Consider the following 16,515-nt stretch of genomic DNA (forward strand, 5'->3'; position numbering starts at 1 on the left):
CCTTTATTTGGGGGGCCCCACCCCGGCCTCCTGAACACTTAACCCTCAAGTCTGGAGGGGACGTCTGTCCCCAGGAGCCTCGCTTCCCTGGGGAAACTGCTCCGACCGCCTTGGACCGCCGGCCTGTGGACACACATGCCTCTGCATTCACTGCACCACCGCCCCGTGTGGAAAAGAGGTACCTTTATTCGAACAGAAGGAGCACGCCAGCCGGAGATGTCCGGCCAGGGCCCGCCCTGTCAGCAGGAGAATTCACAGTGGCCCGGGAGGCACGGCTCCCAAGCCCTTCACAGCATCGTCTAGCTTTGTACATTCAGCCTGCGCAGGGCAGGAGAGCTGCGCCAGCCCCAGGGGCCTACCAGGCCCTGGACAGACGTGCCCGAGGGGCCCGGCACAGCTCCTGGGAGTGGACACTCGTCCTCGGCAGCAGCATGTGGCACCAAGAGGTGCCAGGCCAGTCCAGTGGGCCCTGAGGCATGGGGAGGAGACCTTACTGCCCACCTCTGGCAGCCTTGGGCTTTTGAAGTCTTTAAACCAAAACACCTCCCGCGGCAAATTCAGGCGCGGCCAGGAAACCCAGGGCCCAGCGAGGGTGAGGAGGGTTCGCCCCAGCCCCAGTGGGAAATCAGAGGAACCAGAGCCGGGACTCAGGCCTGCAAACCGCTCAGCTGGAACCTGGCCTCCTCCGATATGCCGAACTGCTCCAGGGGGTCCTGTGTGGGTGGACAGGGAGGTGTGAGCCCTGGCCCAGGAGGCCTGCACCTCCGGCCGCTGTACCCCCGCCCCGGCCCCCGTGCGCACCTTGCCGGTCACCTTCTGGATCTCATTCCTGTAGAAGATGAGGCTCCTCCGCATGAACTCGTAGCTGGGGAAGAAAGCAGCCTGCGCTCACAGGGCCCTGCTCTGGCCCCGCCCGGGGCCCCCCAGGCTGGCCTGTGCCCCACCTGGCTCGACGGAGAGCCCCTATCCACTCCTGACACTGCTCCTCGCTGTGGCACTCAAAGCGGTACTTCCTCTCCGGGTCCTCGACGAAGCCTGCAGAGAGTGGCCCCCGTGCGTCCCCGCTCACGCCCACCCCCCAGACAGCCACAGGCCTCAGCTTCCCGTTGCCACCGTCCACAACTGTCCCCTCCTCCAGCCCCAGCACGGGCTCATCCCTTGCTGCCAGTCGTGAATCGAACTGTGTCCCCCAAAAGGATATGTCCTGGCACCTGGGAACTGGTGACGTGAGCATATTTGGATAGATGATCATTGGAAGTGTAACCAGTGAAGATGACGTCACACTGGAATACAGGGGACTCTAATCCAACACGGCTGGAGTCCTTATAAAAATGGGACACTTGGACATAAACAAGGGGAAAGGCCATGTGAAGACGGAGGCAGAGATGGGGTGATGCTCCTATGAGGCAACGGACACCAGGGACAGCCAGCGACCCCCAGAAGCCGGGAGAGACATGGAACAGATTCTCCCTCGGAGCGCACCTGCCCTGCCCCAGCCCCGCCCCCCGGACTTCTACCCTCCAGAACCGAGAAAGATGAATTACTGCCGTTTAGGCCTCCCAGCCCGTAGCCGCGGAAAACTAGAAGCGGCTCCTCCTTCCCCCGCAGATTCCAGCCCCTCTCCGGACCGCCCAGGACAATCCTCCGGCAGGGGGAGGCGGGGGGCCAGCAGAGGGCCGGGCACCGAGGGCAGATGAGACAACAGCGAGGCACCCCGAGAGGGCAGTGTTCCCCAGCAAGAGGCGGCGTTCGGGGTGGCAGCTCGGAAGCGGCTGCGACGGGTGCGCCCAGCCTGAGCCCCCAGGGCAGCGGCCCGGCCGAGTGAGCCCGGCGGGGCCGCTGCCCGGGACGGGGGACTCCGTTTCTGGGGCGGGGCCGGGCGGAGCTGGGTCACGGCGGGCCTCGTCCCCGCCCCCCCGCACTCGGTGATGGACACTCACTGATGGAGAAGCCGCTGGGCTCTTCCTGGGCGACTTTGCAGTGCTCCAGCAGCAAGGCTCCGACGGGCTGGGGGCAGACGGGGCGATGGGGGCGGACCGCGGCGGGGACCCCGACCCCGGCCCCGACCCCGACTCCTCCCCGACCCCGGCCCGCCCCCGCCCCCCTACCTCGGCCTCGTCCGTCCGGAAGTAGAAGAGGAAGTTGACCACCAGCTTCACCAGCCGCCGCTTCACCACTGCGGGCACAGGGCGGGCTCGCGCGGGCTCGGCGGACTCGGCGGCCGCCCTCCCCGCCCCGGCCCCCCCGGCCTGGCCCGGCCCCTCTCACCGCTGCCCTTCTTGGGGCCCCGCATGCCCAGCTCGGCCGCCAGCTCGGCCGGCTGCCGGGACAGCGCCTGCAGCTCCTTCTCGTTGTAGCGCATAGCGCCGCCGAGACCCAGAACGCGGACCCCGGGCCGCGCCCTCTCGGCCGCCGTCCCCGATCGCGCCAGAAAAGTCCCACGGCGCCGTCCCGGAAGCGCTCCCGGAGCTACTGCGCCTGCGCGCTCGCGGGCCGCGTCTCCGCTCGGCCTGTCAGTCACCGGTACGTGGCGCTGACGTCAGAGGGGTCACCCGGGCGGAGCGAAGCCGTTGTGGGCCGTACGGGATAGTAGGCGAGACGGACGGTCGTTATATATAACCATGAAATAAGCCAGACCCAGGGTGGAAACAGAATAAAGCACCCCCTTTACTGAAGCGGACAGGACCAGGCGGGCCGTGGGCGAGTCGCAGCCCTCCCTCCCGCGAGAACTGGCGTCGCGCGAGTTGGAGCAGCCCGAGGGTTGGCAAGAGCCTGGTGCGCACGCGCACTTCTGCTTCCAGCCCTCACTCTTAGCCCCTCCCCTTTCTCCTCGCGCCTCTAGAGCGTCCTCCCCAGGCCGCCAGACGGCGTGGGCATGCGCACACCGGAGGCCCCGCCCCGTTTGCCTCCGGAAGTGCTTCCTTAGCTCGCGGCGCGCGTGCGCAGGACGAAGTCGTGGCGGTGCCGGTGGCGGCTGAAAAGACAACGGTATCTCGGCCTCAGGCACGGGAAAGGAGCGGCGGGGGCGGGGGCGGGGGCCCCGGAGCCCGGGGTTCCCTGGAGGGGAGCGGACGTGGGCGAGGGGCGCCTGCGGCGGGGGGCGCCCCCTCCCCGGGGTCTGGGGCCTCTGCGTCCCGTCGCCCCCTGCCCGCTCGGAGCTCTCCCTCCAGAGGCCCGAAGAGTCGGGGTCGCCGCCTTGGGGCCGGGGCTCCTGCCCTCTATCTGAGTGTTAGTTGACTGGCTCTGCCGTCCGGGGTCCCCTGGGAACCCCAGTTCCGGTAACTGTGGGATGGGGGTCGCGGCGGTCACCGGCTCCAGGTCAGTTCGGAGCGCCCAGCCCCGCGCCGAGGGCACCCGGAGCCCGTTAGCTGGCCCCGTCTGGCGAGCGAGGCCCCGAGCTTAAATGACCCTGATGCCCGCTTCCCTCTTCTGCCCTTTGGCCGCGCGGAGCCCCCGAGAGGAGCCCCCGGAAATGTTCCGTCTGCCGGGCTTACGGGGGTAATAGCGTGTTCACCAAAAACTGTCATTGGTCCCTGCGCCGTCGTCCCGCCGCAGAGGCCGCTCCTCCCCTAATATTCTAAGTGCCACCCTTCATCTTTGTAAAAACCCGAACGCTTTCTGCGTGTGTCGGTTTTAGACGCGACCTACTGACTGCCCACCGTGACTGATGGCGGTTATTTCTGCCCCTCGCCCACCCGCTCCACTTTGACCCTCCAGGCCCCGATCGTGTAGTCGAAGCCTTAGTCCCGTTTCCTAAGACGGAAAATAACAGCGTGTTTAACCATGTCGTGGTTCTCGTAGCGTTCTGAATTCCCCCGATTTCCTCGTTTTTCCTATGGGACTGCTTTTTTTTGCCCGTTATTAGTTTTTCTCTCAAAGCTCCAACCCCGAGCTGTAGTCGAAGCCTTAGTCCCGTTTCCTAAGACGGAAAATAACAGCGTGTTTAACCATGTCGTGGTTCTCGTAGCGTTCTGAATTCCCCCGATTTCCTCGTTTTTCCTATGGGACTGCTTTTTTTTGCCCGTTATTAGTTTTTCTCTCAAAGCTCCAACACCACACACGTGTGCTTTTCCGCAGGTTGAAAGAGCTTTTAAGAAACCTACTGATTGGTTTGAGTCCTTGGTTACATGAAAACGGCTTTATTGACCCTCAGAGCTAGAAATTTGGGTGTAAAATTCTAGATTGAAAATCCGTCTTGAGAACCGTGAAAACATTTGCACGCCGTAGGTTTTCAGTCCCATTCTGAACGGTCTGGTCCTATTCTGGTTTCTGATCTCTTGTTTCTGATTTTCTCTCTGTGCAGTAAAAAGTTGCCGGCTTTCCTTCGTGTTGTGGAGTTTCGGGATCCATTTATTGAGGGTCTTTTTGTGTGTTGACCTGGGTAAGGCTGTTCTGTTGGAAGAATAGGTCCTTTCGTTCCTGGGACGGTTTCTTTTTTTTTGCCTGATCGTGTTCGGATGTTGCTTGTGTGATGGCACACTCCGTGTTTCTTTCTGTCCCCACTCTGGAACTTCATCCAGTTTCTCGCTGTGCCACCTGCTTTTTCCTTTTCTTTCCTCCTCTGTGAAAGATTTCTTTGACTCTTATCTCCGAGCGCCCATACTCCATTTTTGGTTGGGATCACCTGGTCTTTACTTTCCAAGGGTTCGTTCTGGTCTTACTTTGCCGTGCTGACCTTTGGCCTCCTGTTCTGGTTTCCTGGGAGGGCAGGTGACTTTCCTGACACTTAAGGAGGATGTCGGCATCTCCTTTTGAGGCCCCTTCTTCCTCGGATCCGTGCTGGCTCTTCACATCTGCGTAACTAGAGTCGCCAGCTCTGCTCCTCGTCTGGTGCGCCTCCGGCTCGGCAGGCCCCACGGGAGCTGGTGTTTTCTTTGGGCTATGGGGGACCCCAGCCGTCAGTGTCTGAGGGTGCTCTCCCCAGAAGAGAGTCGTGGTGTCCCCTGGGCTGGGGGCTCGGGCTGGGCCTCCGCCCTCTGGCCGCGGCGTGGGGGTCATACTGCCAGCCGTTCCCTGGGCAGATGTTCATGGAATCCCGGCTTTTCAGCCTGGCCCTCACCCTGGGCTCTCTAGGCTGGGAGGCCCATCGTCCCAATTCTCCTGAGAATAAAACTGCCCTGCCAGGGAGTCGAGGGTGCCTGGGCATGTGACCTTCCCCTTGGGGCGAGGGCTCTCGTTTCAGTCCAGGTGGGAGCGATTACCTGTGCTCAGTGGGCTGCGAGTAACCAGCAGTTTCGGTTTCCGGGAGTTACTGGTTTTCCCTCGTTTGGTGAGCAGTGAGCAAATGTCTTCGTTTGGGTTCCCTTGAGCCCATCAGGTTCTCTGAGCAGGTTCCCCCTGCGACCCCTGTGCACATTCCCAGCCAGCCGCTGGGACCGAGGAGCGGGGTCTGGCCATTTAGGAAGGAACTGGGCTCATCCCCAAACAGATCGGCGCTCTTGGCTTGGCTAGCACGTTGCCTTCTGAGTCACTTTTCCAGCTCTTCCCAACCATGGGGCCAGGAGAGTGTTCTGAAGATGGCACTGACATGTGGCGGGAAATAGGACATCAGCAGACTGGTGGCTCTCTGTCCCAGCCCCAGAAGCTGTGCCGCAGGTCCCTAGTCTGACCGGCGCTCACTCCCAGAGTGCGAGCTGGCTGTGGTTGTCTTTGCTTTTGATCCCCACCCTCCTGACCGCTGTGGGTAGCGTCCCGCTGTGGGCTGACCTGCGTGTCCCTCATGGTGCGTGATGTCAAGCACCTCTCCAGGTACCTGTTGGCCAGCTGTGCTGATCAGAGCACAGTCCCCCTCAGAAGCCCCCAGTATTCAGTGTTGGGGTGAACGCCATCCTCTGCCACCGTGGGAGTTTCTCCAGGGGAGGCCTATCATCTGTCACCCGAGGGAGCCGGCTCCCGGGCCTCTGGATTCTTGCTCTGGTTGGGGCTGGAGAGCGGGTCGCACCCTTCAGTCTCACACGTGCCTGGTGTGAGCTTCCCATCCCTTGACGGCAGGGATGTCGAGGTGCGTCCCCACAGGGCGGATGTGCTGCTGGACTCGGGGCCTTCCCCCAGGGGCCTGTGGTCAGCACTGGCAGTGGGATCACGGAGTTCAGGGCGGCCTGGGCCAACAGCCACGGCAGGTGCCAGGCGTGGTTTCCCTGGTGTCGGGGAGCGTGGCCAGGCAGGAGGGTTCCACTGGGCGGGCAGGCTGCGTTCCTGGCACGGGGCTGTCCTGGTATCGTGTCCTCTTTGCACGTTGAAGTGTCCTTTGTTTGATGAAGCGAGGCTGATAGTCAGTGGGGGTTTGTCTCACGCTGTGGCCGACGAGATTGAACAGTTGGCAGCTGTGAGTGGATTTGTGTGAAATAAAAAGTCTGGTCCTCCGGGGGCGTGACCCCACTTCACTACTGGCCTGTACCCCATGTGGTGGTGTCCTGTGGCTGCTGCAGCAAATCACCACAAACTCAGCGGCTTAAAAAAATATACGTTTATCGTCTCAGGTTCTGGGGTCTGGAGTCCTAAACCCAGGGTGGGCAGGGCGGGTCCTCCCGGAGGCCCCAGGGGAGGAGCGTGTCCTGCCTCCTCCAGCTTCCAGAGGCGCTGCGTCCTGGGCTCGGGGCCTCTTCCTCCGTCCGCACGGCCAGCAGCGCAGCATCTCCATCTCTGTCTCTGACCCTCCCGCCTCCCTCTGCTCAGGACCCTGGGATGACCCTGGGCCCCGGGAATCCAGGGTCACCCCCCATCTCAGTGTCCTTTACTCAGTATCACCTGCAAAGTTACCCTGTGAGGTGACACATCTGCAGGTCCCGGGACGAGGACGGGGACGTCTTTAGGGGTCGTGTTCACTCCTGGGCCCTGTCCCTGTGAGCTCACTCCAACAGAGACAAGATACCATAGGCTAATCCAGAGGGAGAGTGTTGGGAAATCAGCGAGAGGTGCCTGGACGGTGGGTTTGGGCTGAGCCTGACTGTGGGACGCCCAGGGGCAGGGCTGGCTGACGAGGGGCTGGAAGAGGATGTGGAGGACCCAGGAGAGCCTTCCTCGGCCGCACACAGGTCTGGAAGGCCTCCGGTGCGTGAGGCAGTAGGGCGAATAAGAGGATAGATGTGTGTCCGCCTTGCCTCCACAAGCTCACAGCTGAGCCCAAGCAGCAGAGGTGAGGTTGGCTGGGAGAAGCGAGTGTAGACAAGCGGGAAGGGAGTTCCGAGGAGAGGGAACACCCTGGCTCGGGCTGTCCGGGGAGGCTCCTTGGAGGAGGTGAGACTCATCAGTGAGCACTTGGGCTCATCTTCCCCGTTGCCATTTCGGGCCCCTGGGCTTGGCACTCCTCGGCTGGGGTGACGTCCCTCCAGTCCACCCCCTTGGTCCCTGGAGATGCCCCGTTGTCCTTGTTTATCCTTATTCCTTCTCCTGTGGGCCTGGCCCACCGTGGGCCCTCGGCCTGCTGGAAGAGAGGGCTGCAGACTGGTCCTGAGTGCAGGGGGCTGGAGCCAGGGGGTTCCGCCTGCCCGGGGAGGCCCCAGCCCCTGCCGCCGCCTTACACCCTCTCACTGGGCCTCCGCAGGTTGCGTCCCAGTCTGATCAAGCCCCAAGGCCTTCACCATGGACTTCCAGCATCGCCCCGGGGGCAAGACTGGGAGCGGGGGCGTGGCCTCCTCCTCCGAGAGCAACCGCGACCGCAGGGAGCGCCTTCGGCAGCTGGCGCTGGAGACCATTGACATCAACAAGGTGGGTGCTGCCCCGCCCCCCGCCTTCCCCAGAGGACCAGGTGGGGGGGGTGTAGACGGCTGTCTCGGAGGTTTCAGGCCGGGTAGTGGACTCAGGATTGAGCCACGGCTGGTGTGCTGCTGCCTCTGTTGGTGGCGAATCAGCTGTCGGGCCAGGAGCCCTGCCCGCTCACTGAGACGGGGCTCAGGGCATCTGGTCCAGCGCTCCTCCTCTGCCGCCTGTGTGCGGCGACGCTGGGGGTGCTGCCAGGGTTGGCGGGCAGGTCCTCGGCCGGCCCGGGAGAGGGACAACTGGCAGTGCTGGTTCAGCTCTGCCTCTTTCTAGTCCCAAAGTTCCACGCATGTGGGGCCAGGGACTCCCCACAGACACTCCCCCCCGCAAGCGCGTTGCGGATGCAGAGGGTCGGCACCCCGCCTGCCGAGCGGGCTCTGCATTTCCACGATCCAGGGGGCGAGCGCTGCTGCCTTAGGGGCTCCTGCCGGGCCCCGGGCTGCTCCTAGTGCTCCTTCCCGGGAACGTGTGCTCACGGGGAAGACAGCCGCCCCTCAGCCCCCACACAGGAGGCCTCGCCTGCGGGGTGGGGGGCACCACCTCCCGCCATCTGATGGAGTCTGCTTCCCTCCCACCCAGGACCCCTACTTCATGAAAAACCACCTGGGCTCGTACGAGTGCAAGCTGTGCCTGACGCTCCACAACAATGAGGTGTGTGCCCAGCCCCGGGCTGCTGGCCCACCGCCCGCTCCCACACAGGCCCTCCCCTGTCCCACCCCCACCCCCGGTCCAGTGCCGCCATCCCAGCTCTCAGGCGGGGCTCGCTGCGCCCACCCCCGGCTCCCCCATCCTCGTCCTCGCAGCTCTTGCCTGGCTAATTCTGGGACGCCGTCGGGAATGCAGCCGAGGACAAAGGGGCTCTGCCTGGGGCCACCACTCAGAGCTGAGGGCAAAGGCCTGCTGGTGCCAGGTGGAGGCCAGGCCCCCTCTGTCCCCGCCCCTGGAGGCCCCCAGCGCTGTGGCTTCGCTGAGCCTCCTCCCAGTTCCCTTTCCTTCAGTACCGTTAATGCCGCGGCTATGTGTGTGTGTCTGCGAACGTGGGGCACAGCCCAAAACATCCCACCTTGGGTTCTCGAGATTTAGTTGGTGCGGCTCTGGTTCTCGTCTTCTGAAAACCGGAAGGTTGAATGACCATTCAATGAATGCTCCCATGGGCAGCTTGTCCACTATCCCGTAGGTTTCATTTGTCCTTTTCCGTGTTCGAAGGTTTGGTTCGCCTTCCAGTCTGTTCACAGCTGCAAACAGTGGCGACCCGAACAGTCTCGGCTGTCTGGGTCCCCCTGGCACTGCGGACATCAGGGCCGGGTCACTCTCTGGGGGGCCGTGCTGGGCGCTGTGGGGGCCGTTGAGCAGCATCCCTGGCCCCACCCACTCGATGCCAGGAGCACCCCCAGTGTGACAGCCACAGACGTCCCCTGAGTGGTCAGAACAGTCCTTGCCAGTTGAGAACCACAATCTGTATGTCTCATCCTGCCCCCGTCGGAGAGCTTCCTGTGGGGTCATCAGAATGGAACCGCAGGGTCACAGGGCTGCTCCTGTGTGGACTTTCCAGCCATTGCCACGGAGCGTTCTCAGTCCAGCAGGCCCCTCGGTGTCCCCAGTGGTGGGAGAGACTTCCGGGTCCCTCGGCTCTGAGACCCGGCACTGGGGGCTCGTCCTCTCTGGCTTCGTGTGTGTCTCGTTCTGTTCTGTGCAGATCCGCGGGGCCTGTCTGTCCGGCCACCTCCGGGTGCCCTTGTCCTGGGCCCTGTGGACAGAGACCGGCTCCTCCTCTCTCTCCTGCTCACTTTGTCCTTCGTCGTGTGCCCCTCTTCCCGCTGCAGGGCAGTTACCTCGCGCACACCCAGGGCAAGAAGCATCAGACCAACTTGTGAGTGCCTCGCCGCCCTTCCCGTGCCCAGCCGGCGCCTCGGGCCAGCGTGGGGAGACAGGCGGGCGGACCCACCGGGGCTGGAGGCCCTTTTCACCCAGTGTGGAAGCTTTTCTGTAGTGGGGGGCTCTGGGGTTCTCAGAAAGGGACAGTGGGCAACATGATAGGAGGAGAAAGGTGGCCAGGCCTGTCCCCTCCCCCTCACCATGCAGATGAGCTCCAGGCTCCAGGGGCAGAGCGGGGCGGCTCCCGGCACCTGGGCCTGTGGCCTTGGCGGCTGTGGGGAGGGGCCGCAGTGCTGTGTCTGTCCGGCCTGCAGGGCCCGGCGAGCAGCCAAGGAGGCCAAGGAGGCCCCCGCCCAGCCGGCGCCGGAGAAGGTCAAGGTGGAGGTGAAGAAGTTTGTGAAGATCGGCCGCCCGGGCTACAAAGGTGAGTGTGCAGGGGGCTGGGCCTGCAGCTGGCGCCGGGCCTGAGGAGCCCTCTGCCCGGGACCCCGCCCCGCCCCGCCCTCTGGGGAGCCTGCCACCGTTTCCCTCAGAAGAATTCCTCTCCTGGGGCCAAATCCTCCCCTCCTCCCCCGTGAGGACCCCAGTATCCCTGCGCCGTGTCGGGGGAGCTATGACCATGACTCTCCTGGGGCTGAGGGGGAGCGTGAAAGGGGCCAGTGAGCCTGGTGCATCCCTTTCCTCTGGACTGGGGACCGGGTTGCGGCCCCTCGACCTGAGCAGAGAGAGCAGGGGAGGTGAGGTCGTGTGAGCAGCAGCTGTCAGTGGAACCGCTGGCAGGGGAGCGCCCTGGTTCCCTGGCTCAGAGCGGGGCACGCGCCCGCCGGAATTCAGGAGACTGTTGCAGGGAGCTACAAGGGAGGGAGAAATGGAGGAAAGCTGCCTGGCTGGTGTCCGTGTAGGAGGTGGGGACGGCCTGTGTGTGACTGGTCCAGACAGGAGACAGCGTGCAGAGGCCCCGGGGCAGGCCTGCTCTGTGAACCAGGGCTGGGACGGCAGCATCCACTTGGGGAGGCCCCCAAAGGCCTTTGACCATGATAGGCTGTCTGGTCTCTGTAGCGCGGAGGCGTCGGGGGGTGGCGTGGAAAAGAGCCTAGAAGCCACAGCTCTACTGGGAAGGGCGTCCTCTCCCAGAAGCAGGGGTACAGGCTGCACTGGCCCGTGTGCTCGGTGCCCCCAGGCCTCCAGGGGTGAGGGCGACAGGCCTCTCCTGCCCCACCGCCACGCACCTGGGCCGTCCCCTGCAGTGCACCCTCCTGGCCTGGGCAGGGCTCCAGTTCACCGGCTGGGCAACCTCTCCTGGCGTCTGCCTTCCTGTTAGTGGGTGGCGGTAGAGCCCCCCAGGCCCCCTGAGCTTTGGGGAGGACGAGCCGGCCTGGCCCTGAGACCCTCGTGTGTTGCAGTGACCAAGCAGAGGGACACGGAGATGGGCCAGCAGAGCCTCCTCTTCCAGGTGAGACAGGGCCTGGGGCCGGGGTGGGGTAGGGCAGGGGCTGCCAGGCTCCGCTCGCTGCTCCAATGGGAGCTTGCGGGCGCTGCTGCCACCTGGCTGTGTCCCTGCAGATTGACTACCCAGAGATCGCCGAGGGCATCATGCCACGCCACCGCTTCATGTCCGCCTACGAGCAGAGGATCGAGCCTCCGGACCGGCGCTGGCAGTACCTGCTGATGGCCGCCGAGCCCTACGAGACCATCGCCTTCAAGGTACACGGTCCCCCAGTCCCCAGGTCCCCGCTGCGCCAGGGCCCTATGAGACCATTGCCTTCCAGGTCCCCACGTCCCTGCCCTGCCAGGCCCATGATGCGGGCAGTGAGCTGAGGGGTCTGCTCGGGGCAGGCAGGTGGCTCCCGGCCCCTCCAGGGCCCCCTCAGTGGATACGTGCCTCTTGAGAGTGGGACAAACGGTGCAGCCAGGGCTGGGGGTTGCATGCCCGAGGTGGGTGCCCCAAGACACCCAGCAGCGAGTGGCCCCCGTGGCCGGGCTGTCCGGGGGGTCTGTAACCGCGTTCTGTGCCTGGACACGCAGGACGGACAGGACAGCGTAGGGCACGGCGTCCCTGGGTTGCAGGGTGCTAAGCAGCAGAGCTGGATCGTAAGCTGAGTCCGTCAGCCCGAGACCAAGCCCGGGTCCCTCACAGAGGGCCTCCCCGCCGGGCCTGCTCTGAGGCCGAGGGGCAGGCAGGGACGCCCTTGAGCTCCGTGCCCCGGTCCACCCTCGTGGTCCTGAAGGCCCGGCTCTGCCCCTCCCCATGCAGGTGCCCAGCAGGGAGATTGACAAGGCTGAAGGCAAGTTTTGGACTCACTGGAACCGGGAGACCAAGCAGGTAAGCCGCTCCGGGGCCTTCGGCAGCTGCCGGGCCAGCCTGTCCCCCCCCGAGGCTCTGCGGGCCGGCTCAGCCTCTGCTGTCTCTCCAGTTTTTTCTCCAGTTCCACTTTAAGATGGAGAAGCCACCGGCACCACCGAGCCTCCCAGCCGGGCCTCCTGGAGTGAAGCGGCCCCCGCCCCCGCTGATGAATGGCTTGCCCCCTCGGCCACCACTGCCCGAGTCCTTGCCCCCACCCCCACCCGGAGGCCTGCCTCTGCCACCCATGCCGCCTAGTGGGCCTGCACCTTCGGGCCCCCCGGGCCCCCCCCAGCTGCCCCCGCCAGCCCCCGGGGTCCACCCCCCAGCACCCGTGGTCCACCCCCCAGCATCTGGGGTCCACCCACCAGCCCCCGGGGTCCACCCGCCGGCACCCGTGGTCCACCCCCCAGCATCTGGGGTCCACCCTCCTGCTCCCGGGGTCCACCCTCCGGCCCCAGGAGTCCACCCTCCGGCCCCAGGGGTCCACCCACCGGCCCCAGGGGTCCACCCACCAGCCCCAGGAGTCCATCCTCCCCCATCTGCTGGGGTCCACCCCCCAGCCCCCGGGGTGCACCCACCAGCTCCTGCGGTCCACCCCCAGGCCCCGGGGGTCCATCCAGCAGCTCCTGGGGTCCACCCCCCAGCCCCAGGGATCCACCCCCAGCCTCCTGGGGTCCACCCTCCCCCTCCTGGGGTCCATCCTCCAGCTCCTGGGGTCCACCCCCAGCCTCCTGGAGTTCACCCCTCCAATCCCGGGGTCCACCCCCCGACTCCCATGCCCCCAATGCTGAGGCCCCCACTCCCCTCCGAAGGCCCTGGGAGCATTCCTCCCCCTCCCCCTGCCAACTGAAAAGCTGCACCATCCTGGCACGTCTGGTTCTGATTCCTGTATTTTCCCCTGGAGTGAAGTCCGTGCTTCTGTACGGGGCTGAGCCGTGTCCCCAAAACGCATTAAACAGCTTTCCTGATGTCTGGAGTGGATCGCTGTGCGCGCCGGCAGACAGCACCCACTTGCTGTCAGTGACGCCTTGGGGTGCTCTCCACCATGTGTGGGGGTGGCTCAGGGTCGGGCGTCTCTGTGGCCCCACAAGCCAGCCACGCAGGGGGTCTGGGGTGTGTCCTCTGCGGAGAGCAGAGCAAAGGCTGCCCGCTCTCCTGGGGGTCTACCGCGGCCTCACGGGCCCCGGGTCAGAGCAAGTGAGCAGGAGACGGGAGCCCCAGCCAGGCCCGCCCACCCAGTGCTCTGAGCCCCGAGCCATCTGGTGCCCCTCAGGGCCTGGCCCCATCCTCCAGGCGGGGGCTCTGCAGCTCGCCCTACCCGCTCCATGCCTGCCCCCTCCGGCTGGGAGCTGTTGACAGTCTGGGCCGGTCACTCCCTGCTCACATTCCCGCTGTCTCCAGGGGGAGAACCCGTCAAGGACAGTTGTGGACAATTGGGCACAGGCCACACTTTCTGTCGCCGGTGAGGGGGAGATAGGCAGCTGGGCTGGAACAGAAGGGGCTTTGAGGAGGCCGCCCGGCCGCCCAGGCTCACGGCAGGGCGCCGGGCACTGGCCCCCAAGGTCACGGCGCGGGAGATAGGGCCGCCCTCGCGCACAAACATCCCCGGCTCGTCCATATAGGCCGGGCAGCCCGGGCCGTCGCAGCGCCCAGGATGCGGGCTCCGTCTCTCTCGTGGCTGGCGCTTGTGCTGTCAGCTGTGGGGGCTCTGCTGAGGGCTGGGACCCCCGGAGAAGAGGTCTCCAGCACCCCAGCTTTGCCTGGGGAGCCAGCCACAGGCACCGGGGGCCTCATCTTCCACCAGGACTGGGACTGGCCGCCAGGCAGCCCCCAAGAACCCCTGGGGTGCTTGGTGACGCTGGACGAGGGTGGCAACCGGAGCAGCGCCCCGCTGCGGGTGGCGGGGGCCCTGAGCGGCTACGAGCAGGCCTTCCTGGAGGCCGTGCAGCGCACCCGCTGGAGCCCCCGCGACCTGGCCACCTTCGGGGTCTGCTCCCCTGCCGACCGGCAGGCGGCCGTACCATCTCTGCAGCGCCTGCAGGCCTGGCTGGGGGCACCCTGGGGGCAGTGGCTGGTGGTCCTGCACCTGGAGGAAGGTAGGTGGGGGCCGCGCCTGGAGCTGGCGGGAGATGTGGTTCTAGGCCACCAAGATGGGAGACAGCTCCCTCCTCCTGAGACGGCACAGCCAGAGCCCCCGCCCGGACCCCTCCCGCCTCCAGGGCAAGTGGAGGCCGACGGCCAGGAGGTGGGCACCTTGCCTCTGTCATGTCTGGAGGCAGGTCCCCGGTGCCCGCTCCCAGGCCCACCCCTCCTGCAGTGTCAGGGAAGGTGGCCCACTCCGCCCCTGAAGGCCCAGTGAGGACGCCCGTCCTCCCACCCAGCAGGAGCCAGACGCAGGGGGTGCCTGTCCTCAGGGGCCACTGGCCTCAGAGACCCACGGCAGGAAGGGGCCCCCCAAGAGACCCCAGACCCAGAGACATCAGGGTGACAGGCGGCTGGCCCCCCACCCACCTTGTCAGTCAGTCCTCCTTGGCCACCATGTCCCAGCGAGGTCCTGCCCCTGGTGTCCAGAGACGTCAACCTCCCACCAGGCTCCCCAAGGCTCCCAGGGGGGTGGGGCAACAGGCCTGGGGAAGGGCCCCGGCTTCAGTGGCTTAGGCGTCCCCCTTTCCCTTGTCCTGGTGACAGTGATGTGGGAGCCGACGCCCTCGCTGAGGTTCCAGGAGCCCCCATCTGGAGGAGCCAGCCCCCCGGAGCCAGCGCTGCTGGTGCTGTACGCCGGGCCCGGCCCTGAGGTCACTGTCACGGGGGCCGGGCTGCCGGGGGCCCAGGTACCAGGCAGTTCAGGGGGCCAGTCCGGGGTCTCAGGAGCCCACATGCACACCTGGGACGGGGGTTGCAGGGTGGGGGTTAAGCTGCAGTTAAGGGAAAGGCTCCAGGGGTCCAGGCTGGAACCGTGAAGGGGTGTTAAGGGCAGCGGGCACAGCGGGGCTGGCATCCCGCGCCCACCCAGCGGGCTGAGCCCCCATCTCCGCAGAGCCTCTGCCCGTCCCCGGACACCCGCTACCTGGCGCTGGCCGTCGACCACCCAGCATGGGCCTGGCGCCACCCTGGGCTCACCCTGACCCTGCAGCCTCGCGGAGATGGTAGGCCGGCGCCCAGAGGGACTAGGCGGGGGGCACAGGGATGCCCTTGGCTTCAAGCCACTGAGGCCGCCCGGCGCCACCCCGTGCAGGTGCCCCCCTGAGCACGGCCCAGCTGCAGACGCTGCTGTTCGGCACCGACCCCCGCTGCTTCACGCGGATGACCCCCGCCCTGTTCCTGCTACAGCGGCCGTGGCCCGCGCCCATGCCCGCGCACGGCCGGCTCGACACGGTGCCCTTCCCGCCAGCCAGGTGCGCGCAAGCCCTGGCCTGGGGACGCGGGGAGGCGGGGGCGGCGCAGCCTCGCGCCCGCTCAGTGCCCCTGACTCTGCCTTCCAGGCCGTCCCCGGAGCCCGAGGAGCCGCGGCCCAGCGCCGACCCCTTCCTGGAGACGCTCACGCGCCTGGTGCGCGCGCTGCGGGGGCCCCCGACCCCGGCCTCGCCGCCACGCCTGGCCCTGGACCCGGGCGCGCTGGCCAGCTTCCCGCAGGGCCTGGTCAACCTGTCGGACCCCGCGGCGCTGGAGCGCCTGCTGGACGGCGAGGAGCCGCTGCTGCTGCTGCTGCCGCCCACCGCGGCCGCTGCCGGGGACCCCGCGCCATTGCCGGACCCCGCGTCGGCGCCCTGGGCCGCGGGCCTGGCGCGCCGCGTGGCCGCCGAGCTGCAGGCGGCGGCGGCCGAGCTGCGCAGCCTCCCGGGGCTGCCCCCCGCCGCAGAGCCGCTGCTGGCGCGCCTGCTCGCACTGTGCCCGGGGGACGCCGGGGACCAGGGCGGCCCGGGCGGCCCGCTGCGCGCGCTGCTGCTGCTGAAGGCGCTGCAAGGCCTGCGCGCCGAGTGGCGCGGGCGCGAGCGGAGCGGGCCCGGGCGGGCGCAGCGCAACGCGGGGACCCGGGCCGCCGACGGGCCGTGCGCGCTGCGCGAGCTGCGCGTGGACTTGCGCGCCGAGCGCTCCGTGCTCATCCCCGAGACGTACCAGGCCAACAACTGCCAGGGCGCGTGCGGCTGGCCGCAGTCCGACCGCAACCCGCGCTACGGCAACCACGTGGTGCTGCTGCTAAAGATGCAGGCCCGCGGCGCCGCCCTGGCGCGCGCCCCCTGCTGCGTGCCCACTGCCTACGCGGGCAAGCTGCTCATCAGCCTGTCCGAGGAGCGCATCAGCGCGCACCACGTGCCCAACATGGTGGCCACCGAGTGCGGCTGCCGGTGACCCGCCGCGTGCTCCCAGTGGCGCCCTGCCCGTATTTATTCGGATCCCAATAATCGCCCCAATAAAGACCAGCAAGCACCCAGCTCGGGTGTCCGTGCATGTTAGGGGCGGGGCCTCCTTCAGCCAGCTCTCCTCCTGGTGCGCAGGGCCGGGTTGTCCCCCTCGGTCCCACTGCCTCTCGCCGGCCT

General features: G+C 66.4%; 3 protein-coding genes across 6 annotated transcripts; 2 read left to right on the top strand and 1 right to left on the bottom strand.

Annotated features, from left to right (window-relative positions):
* Window positions 1-166: 166 nt before the first annotated feature.
* Window positions 167-2,403, bottom strand: PLEKHJ1 (pleckstrin homology domain containing J1). Its single transcript, XM_044752599.2, has 6 exons — window positions 2,269-2,403; window positions 2,109-2,176; window positions 1,941-2,007; window positions 945-1,035; window positions 802-865; window positions 167-713 (listed from the first exon to the last, which is right to left on the bottom strand). Exons 1-6 carry the CDS (start codon window positions 2,360-2,362, stop codon window positions 648-650), a joined length of 450 nt encoding a protein of 149 aa, XP_044608534.1. The 5' UTR covers window positions 2,363-2,403; the 3' UTR covers window positions 167-647.
* On the top strand, window positions 2,384-12,957 carry SF3A2 (splicing factor 3a subunit 2). Of its 4 annotated transcripts, none has more exons than XM_014845709.3 (9): window positions 2,384-2,523; window positions 7,544-7,707; window positions 8,338-8,409; window positions 9,582-9,628; window positions 9,948-10,057; window positions 11,037-11,086; window positions 11,197-11,337; window positions 11,888-11,956; window positions 12,048-12,957. In XM_014845709.3, exons 2-9 carry the CDS (start codon window positions 7,582-7,584, stop codon window positions 12,825-12,827), a joined length of 1,395 nt encoding a protein of 464 aa, XP_014701195.3. In that variant the 5' UTR covers window positions 2,384-2,523; window positions 7,544-7,581; the 3' UTR covers window positions 12,828-12,957. The 4 variants fall into 4 exon arrangements, with proteins under 4 accessions (XP_014701195.3, XP_070347769.1, XP_070347770.1 ...); XM_070491668.1 differs by lacking the exon at window positions 2,384-2,523 and adding an exon at window positions 2,843-2,988 and having other exon boundaries at window positions 12,048-12,956; XM_070491669.1 differs by lacking the exon at window positions 2,384-2,523 and adding an exon at window positions 2,847-3,003 and having other exon boundaries at window positions 12,048-12,956.
* A 138-nt stretch (window positions 12,958-13,095) lies between these two features.
* AMH (anti-Mullerian hormone) lies at window positions 13,096-16,440 on the top strand. Its single transcript, XM_070491671.1, has 4 exons — window positions 13,096-14,073; window positions 14,666-14,808; window positions 15,015-15,123; window positions 15,213-16,440. Exons 1-4 carry the CDS (start codon window positions 13,632-13,634, stop codon window positions 16,325-16,327), a joined length of 1,809 nt encoding a protein of 602 aa, XP_070347772.1. The 5' UTR covers window positions 13,096-13,631; the 3' UTR covers window positions 16,328-16,440.
* The last annotated feature ends 75 nt before the right edge of the window (window positions 16,441-16,515 follow it).

The sequence above is a fragment of the Equus asinus genome, chromosome 20 (assembly GCF_041296235.1).
Source record: "Equus asinus isolate D_3611 breed Donkey chromosome 20, EquAss-T2T_v2, whole genome shotgun sequence".
NCBI classification, from domain to species: Eukaryota; Metazoa; Chordata; class Mammalia; order Perissodactyla; family Equidae; genus Equus; species Equus asinus.